Source organism: Acinonyx jubatus, chromosome D2, assembly GCF_027475565.1.
Source record: "Acinonyx jubatus isolate Ajub_Pintada_27869175 chromosome D2, VMU_Ajub_asm_v1.0, whole genome shotgun sequence".
In the NCBI taxonomy this organism is placed as follows: domain Eukaryota; kingdom Metazoa; phylum Chordata; class Mammalia; order Carnivora; family Felidae; genus Acinonyx; species Acinonyx jubatus.
Window position 1 is genome coordinate 60,355,557 of NC_069393.1, and position 16,960 is coordinate 60,372,516.

General features: G+C 51.0%; 1 protein-coding gene across 6 annotated transcripts in view; it reads right to left on the reverse strand.

Annotated features, from left to right (window-relative positions):
* Nucleotides 1–16,960, reverse strand: part of SH3PXD2A (SH3 and PX domains 2A) — a 235,228-nt gene that overhangs the window by 111,626 nt on the left and 106,642 nt on the right. For 5 of the 6 annotated variants that reach the window (XM_027062986.2, XM_027062987.2, XM_027062985.2 and 2 more), the window contains one exon: nucleotides 3,551–3,627. In XM_027062986.2, coding sequence (XP_026918787.1) covers nucleotides 3,551–3,627 — 77 coding nt within the window. Of the gene's footprint in view, nucleotides 1–3,550; nucleotides 3,628–3,786; nucleotides 3,938–16,960 lie in introns of those variants that run through there. The other variant, XM_027062993.2, reaches the window with a different exon arrangement.

The following is a 16,960-nucleotide window of genomic DNA, read 5'->3' on the forward strand; positions in this document are numbered from 1 at the left end:
TGAATGAGTCTGATAGATGTGGAGGATCACGTGGAGAGATCTTTACCTCTTCAGGGGAGATCCTGCCTTGTCCCCCTCCCCCAGTCTGACTACAACCAACGCTTCATCCCTCCCACAAAGAAAACCATTGATCCTGAAAACAAGTCTATCTTGGACGGCGGAATAATAGAAGCAATCTCAGCTTTTTGGGCAGCAAAAAAAAATTCTAGTTGCACCCACCAGGAAATGGAGACTTGTATAAACGTCATTACCATGGCAAAGGGTGAGTTGATCGTGCTCAAACACTCTCTCTCCCTGCCCCCCACCCCACCCCCTGCCCTGGGATATTTATTTTATCCCCTAGACAAACACTGCAAACATGTATTTCACACGCAGGAATGGGGTAAATGGAGTCACTTATAAAACTGTTAGTCGGAGCCCCTAAAGTATAGCTCTCGCTTGTTAGTGAGATGAAAGTCTTCGACGTTTTGAGGCCACAGAATCATTAAATATTAACCGCATAACCATGTTGCCCATTAAATTAATTTATGGAGCTAAAGAAATGCCTTTGGAACCCCTCTTGATAGACACCCAGCCCTCAAGTGCCACATAAAACAATCACCCGACTGGTGCTCGGTCAATTTTCCGTGACGCTCATCCAATCTGCCCCATATATGTTTAAAATTAACACTGAGATTTGGGCTGTGAAACCACCATTGGGCAGAGGGACTGGCTGGCCGGCGAGGGCAGGGAGCCTGAAGTCTGGGGAGGTCTACTGCGTGGTCAGACTTTCCGCGTCTGAGTCCTGGCACAGGAGCTGGCTGCTCTGTGCACAGAGCCAGCTTCACAGTTTTGGGTGCATCTGAATGCCCAGCAAATCCCAGACTGGGAGCCCGCGTTGGCCAGCAGTCCAAGGAAGATGCTGCCCAGCCAAGCAAAGCTGCATATGGAAACTGGAAACAAAAATCCCAGAGGTTCCCAGCAGTGTGTCCAGGGACAGACATGAACGAGGGAACGGCTGGCCATGCAGCAGACTGCACATGGCACTGACCATGGAATTCATGGTGGGGGCCAGTGATGAGGAGTGACACTCGGATCCTGAGTGGCCACAGATTGGACAATCGGGAGGCAGAGCTGTGAAGCACGATGCTGGGTGGCAGTGGCCATGGACCGTTGCTGGCTTATCTATCCCTAATGATGATTCCAAGGTCATTCCAAGGTCTCAGACAATCATACGACAGGCCCCAGCTTTCTAGTTCCGAAGAATTAAAGGCCACTTCTGCACTGCCCTCCCCCTCCCTCCTCCGCCACCCCCCCTCCCCCCCCCCTGCCATTCTCAAAGTAAATTACAGCCTGTGAGATGGCTGGCTGCTTGGTGAACCCATGACATTCCTCCTTGCTGCCTGGCTCTGTGCTAATCAGGTTAGGAGGCCCCTCCTCTTGCAGACTCCACTTAAATGGCTCCCCTGGCCACTAACTGGGCACCACTGGGGTCCCAGAGCCCCCCTGAATCTCATCCTGATTCAGGAGTCCTGTTCAAAGCCTGATCCCAGGAGATAAGATGTTATCAGTTTCCTCCTCCGGATGGCCTAGGATACGGCATTTCCACTGCAGATGCCTCGGGCTCCACCAGCTCCAGGAGGCTGAGGCTGATGTGAGCCATAAATCCCCAGCTGGGAGAGGCCTCCCCCCCTCTGCCCCCTCCTCCATTAGCTTTGCCCATTTATTTAACTTCTTGGGAGAGGAATAAAGAGAAATAAAAGCTCGGGCGGCAGCCATCAACTGAACTGGAAATGGCAAATGCTCTTTAAAGAGAAAAATGAATATTGATCCGAAGAAGAGGAGCTTCTCGTGTCAGACAATTCATCAGCGGGAATTCTCTTTAGGTTAAGGCAGACAGTGTGACCGAGTATAATTGGCACAGTCACAAAATGGAAACCTGGGTTGATGGAGACTATATGGGAGTGTTCGTCTTCCTACGGGCTTGGGGACACCAGTTAATACCTTTAGCAACTTGATTCTTATTTAAACATTTTTATTGCCAAACGTAGTGTTTCTGAATCGTAAAACACTAGTGCATCAAGGGACTGTGCAGCAACAATTCCGTGCAGGGACAGAGCATTTCAGAAGTGACAAACACTATGATACGTATTCTCTTGTGCAGCGCCTTTCGTGAACTCTGCAAGAGTTGCCTTTACCCTGGTTTCCAGAGGAGGCAACCGGGACTCAGAGAAGTAAAGTAACTCGCCCAGAGTCACAGAGCTAGTGGGGGGTAGTGGGATTTGATCCCAGCTCTTCCCGTCCTAATGCCAGCATTGCAACTATCCCATACTTGCTTCTCCTCAAGGGTCTTGAGTCAGACTCCACAAGTTTCACTGAACTAAGAAGTCCCATTTCCATCAAAGCCAGTGGTAACAGTGTATTTTTTACGCCTTTTAATAATAATCATCAAAAGCCAGCATCTCCTGAATGCCTCCTCTCTCCCAGACACTGTGCTGGTGCCTGGCCTGTGCCTGCTCCTTTCATCCCCACGACTACCGTCTGTGGAGCCACTGTCCTCCTCCCTATTACACAGGTGTGAAAATTGAGGCTCTGGAAAGTTAAGTGACTTGCCCAAGTTCATGCAGCTAGTGAGGGTTTTGAACCCAGGCAGCCTTGCTGTCCAGAGGTCTGGTGCCCAGGCCATTTTCACTGCCAGGATCCTAGGCTCTAATCAAAGTGGAAAGAGGAAGGGACTCTGTTTCATGACCCCGTGGTCACTCTCCCATCTGTTCTTTGGCATTGGCTGGTTTTTTTTTTTTTAAGTTTATTTATTTATTTATTTTGAGAGAGACAGAGACAGCAGGAGCAGAGTAGGGACAGAGAGAGAGAGAGAGAGAGAGAGAGAATCCCAAGGAGGCTCCACACTGCCAGCACAGAGCCCAATGCGGGGGCTTGAACTCACAAAACCGTGAGATCATGACCTGAGGTGAAACCAAGAGTCAGACGCTCAACCGAATGACACCCAGGCGCCCCTGGCAGTGGCTGTTTTGAGGCACCTGCGCACACGCACCCGTGTGTCTGTGAGAGTGAGCGCTTGCATCGATAAAAACGTGTGCACAAACGTCCGTGACCATCAACACTTCTGTGAATAAACAAATATGCATTTCCGATATTTCAGATACTATTGAACTCAGAATTGGTTCCAACAACGTCCAGAAAGGAATTCACAGAAACAGTTCTTCTGTGTCAAGCAAAAAGTCCCATACAGAATCCCTTCAGCAGGAGACCCCTTAACTGAGCTCCCGAGTGGGTGGAAGTGATTTAAAATAGTGTTTTGTAAACATGGACATGTCCCAAAAGAAGTCTCAGCTGTGATCCCAAGGCCCATGTGCTCCAGGGGGTGGCCCAGTCACGAGCGACCCCTCCCTGAGGGACAGTCATACCCACCCCTCTGGCCAAGAAATGCCAGGTGTCAGGATGCATCTGCTAAACCACAGCCAAGAGTTTTATACAGATGGCTCTCCTTCACAGATGGACAGACTCTCTGGCAGACGGACCGGCCCCTCCCCACCTGCAGACGCACCCTTACCCGGCAGTACTCGTCGATGGGCTTCAGCCTCTTCACAGCTACGTCCCGGATGTGGCTTCTCCGGAAGAGGATTTTGCCTGGAAGAGACACACGCTCGGTTGATTCTGGGGAAGGCTGCCATGGGACCTGGGCCACCTACACTCATTCCCCTCTCCCTCAGCTTCTCAGCATTTTAGCTGGCTACCAAGTGCCACCACCTCTGCCCATTGTCATGAAAACAAGAGAGGAGCAATCACCTCTCCCAGGGGGTAGGAGGCGCCCGAGGCTGAGGGCCCAGGACCTCTGGGGCCCAGGAGCCCCAGAGGCTGCCATCTTGGCCAAATCACCTTGTCTGGGTCTAATGGCAGAATCGATGCCCTGACATGGGTGTGGCTCCCAAGTGACCTCACAAATAAATACAAAGGACGGCCCAACCCACACGCCATGTTTGGTTTTCAGGCCCATCCCTCCTTGAGAAATCAGCATTCCTTCCTGCCAGTCAGGCAGGAATTCCTATTCTTAGTTTAGGTGGGTGGCTATTTCCAGGGCGGGCACAGGCCAATGCCAAGGGAGCACGGCTGCCCCAGCCTGACTTTTCTCCAGCCTCTCTGTACACACAGCCTCCAACAGTGCAGGCCACTGTGCAGATGGGCTGGTACACCCCTCTGCAGGTATGGGCAAGGCTTACAGGAAAGGCCAGCCCCTCAGACTTTCCCAGCAGGCTCTTCTGAGCTTGCTGAATTCAATTTTAACAACCAGATCAATGTATAGTCCTTTTCAGCCAGTTCAATTCAGAGTTTGATCTCCTTGGTCTGACTTTCAAGTCCTGACATGGTTAACATTTCTATGCCCCATGGCCATCGATGTTGAGTCAATGCCCCTTTCATTGTTTTTAAAGTTTATTTATTTTGACACACACACACACACACACACACACACACACACACAGAGAGAGAGAGAGAGAGAGAGAGAGAGAGAGAGGGAGAGAGAGAGAGAGAAGACAGCATGAGCTGGGGAGGGACAGAGAGGGAGGGACAGAGAGAATCCCAAGCAGGCTACACTGTCAGCGCGAAGCCCGATGTGGGGCTTGAACTCACGAACCATGAGATCATGACCTGAGCTGAAACCAAGAGTCTGACGTTTAACTGACTGAGCCACCCAGGCACCCCCAATGTCCCCTTTTTAGAAGGCCTTCCTTGATTAGCTGAGCTAGGAGCAACTTCCTCTTTCCAGAACATCCACATACTTTGTCCATTCCTAAGTTACTCATCTCATTCTGCTGTGTGTTACAGATATGTGTGAGCCCCCTTCCATCAGGGGCCTGACACATCCTAGGACACACACAACCCAGCCCATAGCTGTAACAAACATCTGTTGTTCAAGTCTGCCCAGTTTCCCTCTGGAGAGCCTCCCTCCTCCATTCCTGGTCCCTGGGGTTTTCTAACCACACCCCCTGGCAACAAGAGTAGGCCCAGCCTACTGGGCTGTGACCCAGCCCAGCCAACCAGAATCACAGTGATTGGCTCAGAGATGGGCAGGGGACGCCACCTGGGCCAATGAGGGTCAGCCCTGAGACTTCTGCTGGAGGGTTTTTTCTCCCACAGTTGCTAAGCTGGCAGGATGAAAGCCTGAAGCTTCTAGTGGCCATATTTATTACTGTAGGAATTACTCAGTAGGAAACCTACTGAGAGAAAGGATCTGTGCCTGGAACGAAATAGGGGCTCAGTAAATGCTTCCCAAATGGCTCAAAAGCAGAGCAAAGAGAAGAACAGCAGATTCCTTTGACATCATTTGAAAGCTGGATATAGCTGTTTGGAACCCAAGGTCTACCTGGTACTTTTCACATGTATGAAGCAATAAAATCATTTTTTAAACTAATTGGAGATGGAGTTTTACACTTGCGTTAAAGGAGTTCTAATTAAGATAATTGCCATTTCATGTGAACAGATACACAGACTGCATGTCAATCCACTTGAGTTTCTTCTATCCGGGCCCCAGGGAAGTACGAAGCATTGCCTTGGTTTAAGTTGTTTCCCCGGTGGCACCCAGAGATGAGGCATGTAAGTGGTTTATTTGGGAGCAGATCCCAGAAGATAGCAGGAGGGGAGTGGAAGGGAAGACAGGGAAGGGAAGGAAGAATTGCCCAGCCAGTTCACCCCTATGGGTAGCCACAGCTCAGGTCTGTTGGGGATAATATGGACTACACCTCAGAGGTATCCCAACTGAGGGTGAGGGGTATTTGTCACCAACTTCCTGCTTGTGAACATCTGAGAGTGCCAGGACATCTCTGGCACTTCCCGCCGAGTACGCTCCTGTGGCTACAGCAAAGCTCCCAGTCCTTCCCATGAGCAGCCTCCAGAGACAGAGGTCAAGGGCAGTGGACCTCGGAAGGCTAGAGCCTGAGTTCCTGGCCACCAGAAGTACTGGTCACCAGCCCTGCTCCAGTCGGACCAGGGAGCATCTAACTCATCTCATCATGTGTGACTTGCTTCCCATTTGGGCCCCTCATCCCCCCACATCAGATGTGACCACCTCCTTCCTCCCCTTGGCACCCACACCCCACTCAGCACGAGGCTTTGCATACAGCAGGCGCCCCACGCCCCATAGGTACTTGCTGGCCCATTCACTTCCCTCTCCTGGACTGTCCCTCAAGCTCTCTTTCCTCCCTTCCTCTCCGAAGCCAGGCAGACAGGCCATCTCCCCGTCAGAGGGACGATGCTGTGCAGACTGGACAATGTCATCAAGATAAATCGGCTTTGCCACGTGTTCCTTTAGAAAGGAGATAAAACATGATTTATCAAGACACTGGAGACAGCTTCTTTTCCTTGGAGGAAGATGTCACAGATCTGGTATTCCTGGCCTCTGTGCCTCCTACCCTTTTTTGGTTGCCTGTCGCTTTATTGCCTGCGTGCTGCGGGAGCATATGCGCACAGCCATGGGGACAACATGTGCAAATAAACGCATAGCGTGAGGAGGCCTGCTCTCGGGACTGACAAAACGACAGAACTCCCTGGGTCAGGGTTTCTGAGCCTTCTACCTGAGCCTCATACATCAAGAGCTGGAGATCGCACAGTCCCAGTGACGCCAGTGGTCAAATGGTAGCTTGCAGGAACCTGGAGGACTCGTCTATGCAGCACAGGAAACCAAAGGAGAGACCACAGTAGGGACCCGGGCCCACGGACCTGGCTCTGCCATGCGCTCCTTTGAAAGGAGATGAAACATGACTTATCCATCCTCCAAAAATAGCATTCCTGCCCTTTCTCATCCTGGCAAGGGACAGAAAGGAAAGGGAAAAGATGGCAGACAAAATCCCTCCATCTCCAAACAAGCCCCTCTCAAGGCTGGCCAAACCCCTGAGTCTGGTACCCCTGAGATACACAGATACATAAGATACGCAGATCACATAAGATCACCTGCAGAGATCACCTGATCCAGCTGCAGACAGAACCGCCATAAAGCAAATAGTTGAGGAAAAGTTAAGGCCTCCGCACGGTGCAGAAGACTGGCAGAGGGGGGGATGGGGGTAGGTGAGGTGGGGAGATAGGTGGGCTCCCACTCACATGAGTACAGGACCCCCACCTTGCCCCTCATACCCACTCCCTGCAAATGAGGCCACCATGCCTCTGGGACCCTTCACAAAGATTGTGGGTCTGTTGCTCAGGTGCAGCGTCAGAGGAGACTTTCTGTACAAGCCATTTCCCAGCTGATTTTTTGGAATCCCAACAGGGCTTCTCTCCTTCCCGCTGAAATCCTGACAGGAGCAACGTTTTCTTTTCTTGGGGCTTTGGCACAAGCGGCAGAGGGTAGGAGGGGGAAAGAGGGAGGGAAGATCTGGAAGGGATTCTATGGTCTTGACTTCTCTGTTAGGAATCCAAACCGCACTCGGAAAGCCAAACCGGTGACTGTATTAAAAGGGAGAGAGAAAAAAAGGAGCAGGAGGAAAATCCCCATTAAGGAAGCCGAGACCACAGGGCATTGAAGGCCTCTTGTAAATGTAATTCAGCCCATTTATAGCTCCTGCCAGAGTCTTCAAAGCCATGCAGATGCTGCCCCAGAAATATGATAAGCATCGTAAGGAAGATTACACACAGGGCATAAAATAGACCTCAGGACATAACTCACTCCTGAAAGTGGAGAAGAAAGTTGTCGAGCCTGACAGGGTCCAAGCACGTAAGTGTAGGTCCCTGTTGCTGCTGCTGCTCTGGGCTGGGCTGAGGAGGTGCGACCAGCAGAAGGAGCAGGGGCCTTAGCAGGAGTCCTGGGTTCAAGTTCTGCCTGGGCCACAGGCTGGCTGCATGACCCTGAAGCAGGTTCCTCTGGATTCTCATCTGGAGACCAAAGGGCTGTGGCTCCATGGCTGCTCCCTCTAGAAGTCCTAAGATTTGCACAGCGGGCATGGTGGAATTGAGAGGGGCAGAGGAGGGGCGAGACAAGCGGTAATAGTAGCCAAGTGCTTACTATGTGCTGGGCACAGGCTAAGAGCTTTTCATTGGGTTCTCTCACTTAATCCCCACAATGACTTTGAAGCAAGTAATTTTATTATCCCTACCTTGCACAGGGGATGGTGGCTCAGAGAGGACTGTCCAAAGTCACACAGCCACTAAGTGGCTAAGTTGAGATTTCAACCTGGGATTTTACAGCTCATATAGTAAGAGGGAGACAGAAGGCAATGAATTCAGAGAGGTCTTTGGGGTCCAATCAAGTGAGGCCTTGAGAGCCATGGTGAGGACTTAGGATTTTACTCTGCATGTGATGGAAGCATTACTAACATTTCCTCCATACTAGGTGCTCTGCTATGATGTAGGGATCAGCCGCCTTGGGGGATGACTGAGAACTACATAAGCCATAACCACGGACGGTGGGACACGCCATGGTACCCCACATACAAGCGGTCCTCCCAAGGTCTCTGCCTACCAAATACAAATGACCCAGTGAATGAACCAGCAAAGTGGGAAGGAGCGGGAACCAGTGTCTCATGGACTTTGGAAAGAAAGAGCTCCCTGAAACAGCAAACCTCCCTGTCCTTCCTATGCCCCCACCCCTGCTCTGTGGGCGGGTATCCGCCACAAGTCAGTGGGCATCACCCGAGGGAGATCAATCTTTGCCCCAATCCCCCATGTCGCCTGACCTTCTCATCAGCAGTGTCCACTCTGAGCCAGGACACACAGCTGGGGCCTTGACTCAGGAAGGTCCCCATGCTTGAGTGGCAGAGGGATTTCTTCCTCCCGCCCAGGACACTATGCATGTAATGAGGCATCTCAGTGGTACTTGAGGGGTCTTAGTAATTGGCACTTGCTTCTGCAGAATGAACTGTTTCAAGAAGTTGAGAGATGAGGACATGGCTCAGCCATGAAGAGTCTGGCAATTTCCATGAACCGGGTATGTGTTCCTACAGATGGGCAAGCACCCATTGTACGGGGGGCGATTTGAGAGCGTAGGCTCCAGAAGTAATAGGAAAGGACTAGTCTCAGGGCCTCTTTTGGTCTGTCCAAACTGATGTAATCTTGGCAGCCTCTCCTTGTCAAGATTCACAGTGTGTATGTGAGCACCTATACTTCCTCAAAGGACCCCCTCTTCCTTGCTTTTTCTGCCACCTGGAATGCCACCCATCCCTCCATCACCATCTTGATGCTCCAGGTGCTAAGACCGCAGTGAACAAGACAGACGGGGCCCTACTCTCAAGGTGTTTACATTTAGATTGGGGACAGGATGTGTATGGACGGGACACAGTATACAATTTTCATATCTAGTAAGTAGTTTGGTTACACATATGTGTCTCCTCCCATCTCTAAAAAAGAATAAAAAGGGGAATGGGAAGGGGCCTGCCTAGGGGGCAGGAGAATTCAGCTAGTGGTCAGGGAAGTTTGGTGGAGACTTTGAGGAGAGGGAGCCAGTCATGTAAGGTTCTGGAGCAAGAATGCTCAGCCAGAGGCAACTACAGAGCAAAGTTGAAAGACAGAAGAGAGGCCGTGTAGCTGTGTTGTAAGCCACAGAAAGCAGTCTGGTGTTCTTTGAAGTGCCTTGGGCCTCCTTCTCCATCCCAAGGCCTCCTCTATGAAGCCTTCCTTGAATGTCTGTCTTGCCCTCCTTGGTCAGCCTCTAGGACCCTCTCGCAGTCACCCCACTCTTGCCCCTGATCTCTGCTGTCCTGGAGAATTTGTCAGGGAGTCACCATCCCAGGGCCCAGTCTCACCTTCCCTAGGGGTTCCCAGATACATAGGCCACCCTGGCCTCCCAGGGTGCAGATGCTCTCAACCCTCTCCCTTCACGGCTGTCCAGAGAACCTGGACCATCACAGGGGACTGGCCTTAGAAACAGGAGAGGCCACAGCAGGCCCAGAGGCCCCAGAGCACATGGTGCAGAGGCCTCATTCTCCATGAACAACGCTCCCACCAGTCTAATTGGATCTAAGGACAAAAAGGGAAGGGGTGCATTAGTCTCCCAGGGCGGCTGTAACAAATTACCATAAAGTTGGTGGCTTAAAACAACAGAATATATTCTCCCCCAGGTCTGAGGCCAGAGGTCTGAAAGTGCCAGCAAGGCTATGCTCCCCCTAAGGCTTTAGGGGACAATCCACGCTTAGCTCTTCCAGGTTTTGGGGGCTCCAGGCATTCTTTGGCTTGTGGCCACCTCACTCTGGTCTCTGCCTCTGTCTTCACCTGGCCTCCCCTCGTCCATCTGTGTCTCAAACCTGCCTGTGCCTTTCTTCAATAAGGACACCTGCCTTTGGGTTCAGGCGCACCCTAAAGTCAGGATGATCTCATCTCCAGATCCTCAACTTGACATCTGCAAAGACCCTTTCTCCAAATGAAGTCATACTCACAGGTTGGGGGTTAGGATGTGGACATAGGGGACGCTCTTCAACCCACTACAGGGGGTTATGGCAACATCTACAGAGTTGTCCTGACTCATGACAGTCTTGTATCCCTAAACGGGCCACAGTCACCCTGAGGGCAGGGATAACTTTCTATACTCCCTCTGTCCCTGGCCATCCCTGGCACTGAGCGAGTGCCATGCATGTGGGTATTGTCTGATACCCTCAGGAAGGTCAGAGGATTGTCTGGAGAGAGTGGGTGGAGAGTCTCTGGAGCTGTCAGCGGGCAGGCAAGCTCTGTGGGTCAGAGAGCCGACTGAGTGGAAAGGGGGTCCTCTCTGGCTCTGCTGGCTGATGCGGCACCCAGGAGAGCCTCTTCTTTGCCAAACCAATTTGGGGAGAGAAGATGAAAAGGTTATTGGAGGAATCCCCACCCCTGCAAAAAGTGACATGTATGTACGCTCATGGGGTGTGCTATGGTCTGAATGTTTGAGCCCTTCAAAATTCATGTTGAAATCTTAATGCCCAATGTGATGATATTGGACATGGGGCCTTTGGGGAGTGAGACGGTATTGGAGGAAGAGCCCTCACAAATGGGATTAGTTCTTTCATAAAAGACACCCCCACAGACTCCCCCTGTGGTCTCCATCATGTGAGGACACAGTGAGAAATCTGCAACCAGACCCCCACCCGAACACCCTGGTCTCAGACTTCCAGCTTCCAGAAGTGTCGGAAATAAGTTTCTGTGGTTTATCAGCCACCCAGTCTGTGTGTTTTTTGTTACAGCAGCCCGACCAGACTAAGACAGAGTGATAAGAGGCAGGCAATGCCTGTAGGGAAGAAAAGGAATAATTAGCTTCCACCCCACAGCTCTGGCTTAGAGTCTCGCATGGCAGGCATCTGTGGGTTTGCCTGCGAGCGTCTGTACTGCAGTGTCCTGAGCTTCTTCTGAGGAACAATCCCTCCTTCATTCTCAGGCTGTGTGAGTTCAGTGGGGCTCACTTCACCCCAAACACCTGGAGTTACCAATCTGTATAGTCCAGCCATGGGCGTGTGACCCAAACTGGTCCAAGGAGAATCGGCCTGGGACTTTTGCTGGAACTACCAGAAAGAGAAGTACTTTTTCCTCAGGAGCTGCTAACTCACACACTGTGAACCCCAAGTTGCTAGGATGTATCTTTGCAAATCGCCACCACCATTTGGGACAGCTTGTCTGGGAATGAAATTGCCAAAGAAAGCAAAGCTGAGAGCTAGAGAGATACACGATTTGGTCACCTACATCCAGCCATGCCTGAAACCACTACCCTTGAAGTTTTCAATTACATGAACCAATAAATTTCCCCATTTTTCTTACACCAGATTGAGATGGATCTAGTCCTTGTCACCGAGAGGTTCCTGATTAGTACATCTGGCCCTGCCATTTACTGTTGTGTGATATGGGACAAGTCCCAACCTATTTGAATCTCAGTTTCCTCAAAATGCAAAATGGGCACAGTAATGCCTAACTCAGAGGATTATTGGGAGGAGTCTATGAACTGATGTACAAAATCGTTTAACACGGAGCCCAGCCCATCACAAACGTTGAGCAAATGGGATCTCTTATGAGCTGACAATCCAAGGTCACATAGGTGGGGTAGCATGGGGGTGGGGGTACAGCCTGGTCCCGCCTACCTCCTCACTGGCTGCTTGGGATCTGAGCAGTATAGTGTTTCCCTGGCACCCTCTGTCACTTATCTTCCCACCCGAGGCCAGACACTAGCTCCCTTCAGCCTGTAGCAACCTTTCCTGATTCAAACCCTCGCCCCCTAAAAACACTGTGTCTCCCACGCAGCTCCCATTTCTCTCCTTTGGGACGCTCTTCCATCAGTCCAATGCAGAGAGCAGAGAACAGAACACACAACAGAGGCAGCGATTACTAACTTGACCCGGCCACCTGGGGGCGCTAGGATGACTCCCACAGGCGAGCCTCCCGCACGGCACTCTCCGCCCCCTCTCCCACAGGCTCAGGGAAACACTCTTGAAAAAACCCAGGGGGCTTTCACCACAGATGGAAACCTTAACTCCTCTTGCAGCCACAGCATGCTTACAGTAAGAACCATCACATCCAGGAGAGAAAAATGATTTTCCAAATTCTGATTTGGAGGTTCCCATTCCCCAGTGCAGAGCCAGTCTTAAAGGAACAAAATCTTTTATTCCCCCATCCTCAATGGGGCCCCATGGGATTTATGGGTGTCTGCTACAAAGAAAACACCTAGTCCTGGCACATCAGAGGTTTTAATACATCTTTACTGAATCAAACAGAATTGAAGTCTTTTCGAGCAGCCTTACAGAGCTATGACCAGAACAATTTTTTCTTTCCTTTAAAAACATTTTTTTTAATTAATTAACTTTTTGAGAGAGAGAGAGTGAGAACAGGGGAGGGGCAGAGAGAGAGGAAAAGAGAGAATCCCAAGCAGGCTCCACACTGTCAGCGCAAAGCCTGGTATGGAGCTCGAATTCACAAACTGTGGGATCATGACCTGAGCCGAAATCAAGAGTCGGATGCTTAACGAACTGAGTCATCCAAGAGTGCCCCTACCCTTTTAAAAAAAATTTTGTTTTAGCTTTCCTTCCTTTTTTTAAAACTCCTTTCTTTTTGAAGTATAATACACACACAGAAAAGTGCACATGCATGTGCATAGCTCAATGAATTTCACAAATGGAGCCCACGTAGGTAACCAGGGCCCAGGCCAAGAAACAGAATCACCTGCACCCTGGAAGACCTTCACTACACCAGAGCAGATTTTAGCTGGGGTTTGTTGGTACTTCTACACTAGTATGGATGTTGAAACTCTAGCCTGGGTGGTATGTGTCACAGAGAAGGGGGCACTGACACATTCATTGTTTCAGTGGCATTTACTTTTATTTTCTCCAGACTTACTTAAAAATATATGCTTTATGATTTGATTCAAGTTGCAGGAAATTGAAGGGCACAGTGAGTCTCGATCCCTGGAATGAAGTCCCTTTTCTGTGAAATGTGAACATACTTGTATTAATTGTTGTCAACAAGGGTAAATGCTTACCTACAGCATTAGCTTTGGGAAGAGCCGTGTTCACAGAAACAAACCCTCTGAATTTGTCAGCTTGTTGTCCCTTGTTTGGAGAATGCCCAGGGTTGGTCTTCGGCCCTGATATAGACTGGAGATACTTCATTAGCTATATGTTCTCACTTTGGAGAGAACGTATAGTGAGCTCTACGTTCTCACTACACGCTGCCAGACAAGGGCAGCTCAGATCTTATGAATCACCTACAAGGAAGCCGGCATCTAGGGATTCCCAGTAGATATCAAATTAGGGAAGGATGTTGGCCACGAGAGCACCATGGGTTGGCAGGAAATATAGGCTGGCCCGGCCCAGCCCAACCCTGGGAGGTAGATAGAGCATTGTGGATGACCTCAGACGTGCCAGATAGCTCCAGGGAAGGGAGAGGATTTGGGATTAACTATAACAGTGCTTAAAGTGGCCACACTTGAGGACAATTGCCACTTGGATGCCACTGGGGTTCCTTAAGGCAAAGACTGTGGTCTCATTCAGAGCTCAGCTTGGACACGGCTGAGCACAGCCTAGAAAGTGCTTGGTAAACCGGTGTAATATGTATACTAATGGTGGGCCAGGTGGCAAAGGCAAAAGGCACTGACCTTCTCAGCCACAGTCATACTGGTCTGATTTCACCTTCCAGCTGTGTTTTCCTATTCTTGGTCCAGTGAGAAGGTTAAAAAAAAAATCAAAATCTAGGACCATTCATCTGCCAGCAGTAGGATCAGAGGGTGGGTCACAGAGCTGAGAGGCCCGGGCCTTTTGAACCCGTGTCCTGGGGACATTAACAGGCCCCAGCATCAGCCTTCTCATCTGCCATGTGGGATTACAGGGCTGAGACACCAAGTGGAAGCAGCACGCGGGACAAGCACAGCACACAGAGCGGGGCATGCAGGAAGGGTCCGACACAAAATGCCTGTTGTTACAGAGAAGGGAAAGGCCAGATCACTCCATGTCTGGCTAACAGCCCGTGAGTCGTACTGTGACCTTTCGTCTGTCTGACTCCCAGTCCATTTTCCACCCAGTAGCCCAAATAACATTCTTAAAATGAAACCTTGCTTAAACCTTTCAGTGACTTCCCAGTGCACGGAGAATAAAATCTAAACTCCTTTCCGTGCCTCCTTCTGCAATCAGGTCTCATCATGCCAGCCATGCTGGGCATCAGTTAATGCCACAGACATGCCCAGGTTTCTCCCATCACGGGGCCTGTGTGCATACGTCCCCTCTCCCAGGACACAGTCCCCACGGCCCTTTGCACAGATATCGCCTTCCATACTTCAGATGAACGCATGGGGAGGCCTCGGCAGTACTGGGTCTCTCTGCCTCTCTCCCAGTCCTCCACTGTCTCCTCCCCAGAATTCACTGCGATGTGTAACGGTCTCACCTCTTTGTATGATGTCTCATTTACTATTGTATCCTCAGGGCCCAGCACAAGGACTGGCACACAGTGGCCCCCAGTTGACATTTGCTGAATGGATGTATGGATGTGTGTGTGTGTGTGTGTGTGTGTGTGTGTGTGTGTGTGTGTGTTGATGCCCTCTCGCTCTAGACTGTCTCTCTTATTTATACAGTCACATACACACAGACACACACCCCTGAGGGGACTAGCACGTGTAGCTCACCCTGCCCATGCTGGGGGCCACAGGCGGGATGGGCTCGCCCTCCAGGACCCAGACAGAGTGGGGCCAGAGAGTGTGGTTAACTCAGAGCCCAGCATCAGGGCCAAGCTGTCCCCACCGTGTGGATGTGGGTGTGGCGGGCGTGGTGGGCAGTGGCTCAGCACCCTCCCTGTGAGAACCAGAGAATAAAAGGCCCTATTCAGCCCCAGCAGCCCCAGCTCCTCCCTGCCAGGGGAGGCTGCCCTCAGGAAAGGGGACGGTGGGACGCTGGGCAGAGCTTTCCGGCAGCCTCTCCCTGTGGCCTGGCCCACAGCAGGGGCCAGTGGTGGGGGGCAGGCCAGGGGTACTGGGCCTCCAAGGCACAGTGACACAACAGAAAGGCCCAGCCAGCCCAGGAGGCTGTGGACAGGCAGGGGCAGCCCTGGTCCCAAGAGTGATGCTGAAAGACACAGTTTACTTCTGATGGTCTGTAGCAGAGGAAAATCCCCAGGATGTAGAGGCCCATTGGAAAACAGCCGCACAACCACAGGCCTAGCCGTGCCAGCCAGAGGGAAGTTTGCCTGGCTCCCTCTGGGTGGACACAGTCCCCCAAAGACTGCCTTTCTTGAGCTTTGGCTCTGTTGGCAGAACTGAGCCCAGTCAACTCTCTTCAGCACCCTCCCACCCACACAGTTGCTGTGGTTCCCTGCCCTCCGGCGAGGGTAGTGAGCGTCATAAAAGTAATAGGTAACATTCACCAAGTATTTGGTGTGAGATAAGCACTGTGCTATGTATTTTATATTTATTCTTTTATTTGATCTGATGACAATCTATGACCTAGGTACTGGGTACTGTTGCCATTCCCATTTTATGGATGGGTGAACTGATTTTTGGAAAAGTGACCTGAGTTACCTGCCCAAGGTCACAAAATGAGTAAGCGGCAGAGCTGAAATTTAATGTGCCATGGCCTCTTTCTTTAGGCCGTCTGGAAGCGCCTAGGATCTTAAAGAGTTTGCTCTATTCCTTCTTTTCTCTGTACCTTTTCTCTGTGTATCCTCTTGGTCTGCCTTCCCCAAGAGCTATGTCTTTTTTTATTTATTAAAAAAATTTTTTTAATGTTTATTTATTCTTGAGACAGAGACAGAGCATGAACAGGGGAGGGGCAGAGAGAGAGGGAGACACAGAATCTGAAACAGGCTCCAGATTCTGAGCTGTCAGCACAGAGCCCCACGCGGGGCTCAAACCCACGAACTGTGAGATTATGACCTGAGCTAAGTCGGACGCTTAACTGACTGAGCCACCCAGGTGCTCCCCCAAGAGCTACATCTTAACCCCAGCCCAACCCCATGAGCACGGTCACCCAGCACCACTTACACACTCACCGACAATCCAGCCTTCCTGAATGTAGGTGCTGTGCTGGGGGCCGGGGTGTGATGATGCACCACGCAGACACAGTCCCTGCTTCTCAGGGGATGCAGTCTGTGTGGGCATTGCGTTGCAGTGTTATCTGTTACAACGGGGATACACAGGAGGCAGGACAGGCCTGAAACGCGGTGGGAATGAGCCAGGGCAAGGGAAGGGGAAAGAATGTTCCAGAAGGAGGGAAGAGCCTGAGCAAAGGTCCAGAGACAACAGGATCCAGCTAAAGTAAAGTGAATGCGTTGGGAGGTTACGGGTGCAGGTTACGAGTGGTACTAGAAGAGACTGAATGGGTGACTGGAGTTTGATCACATGGACCACACAGAGAAAAGCAGAGCCGTTCAAGTTGTACTGTTTGAGAAACACCGGAGCTCCTGCACCGTCAAGGCCAAGGACCACATGTCTACCTGGGGGAGTGGGGGGAACACAGGCACCATCAGCCCATTCTAAAGCACTTCTCCCTCAAACCTTAACGCTGAGGGTCGGGGACGGCACAGCAGGGGGTGGGCGGCACACTTGGGTCTA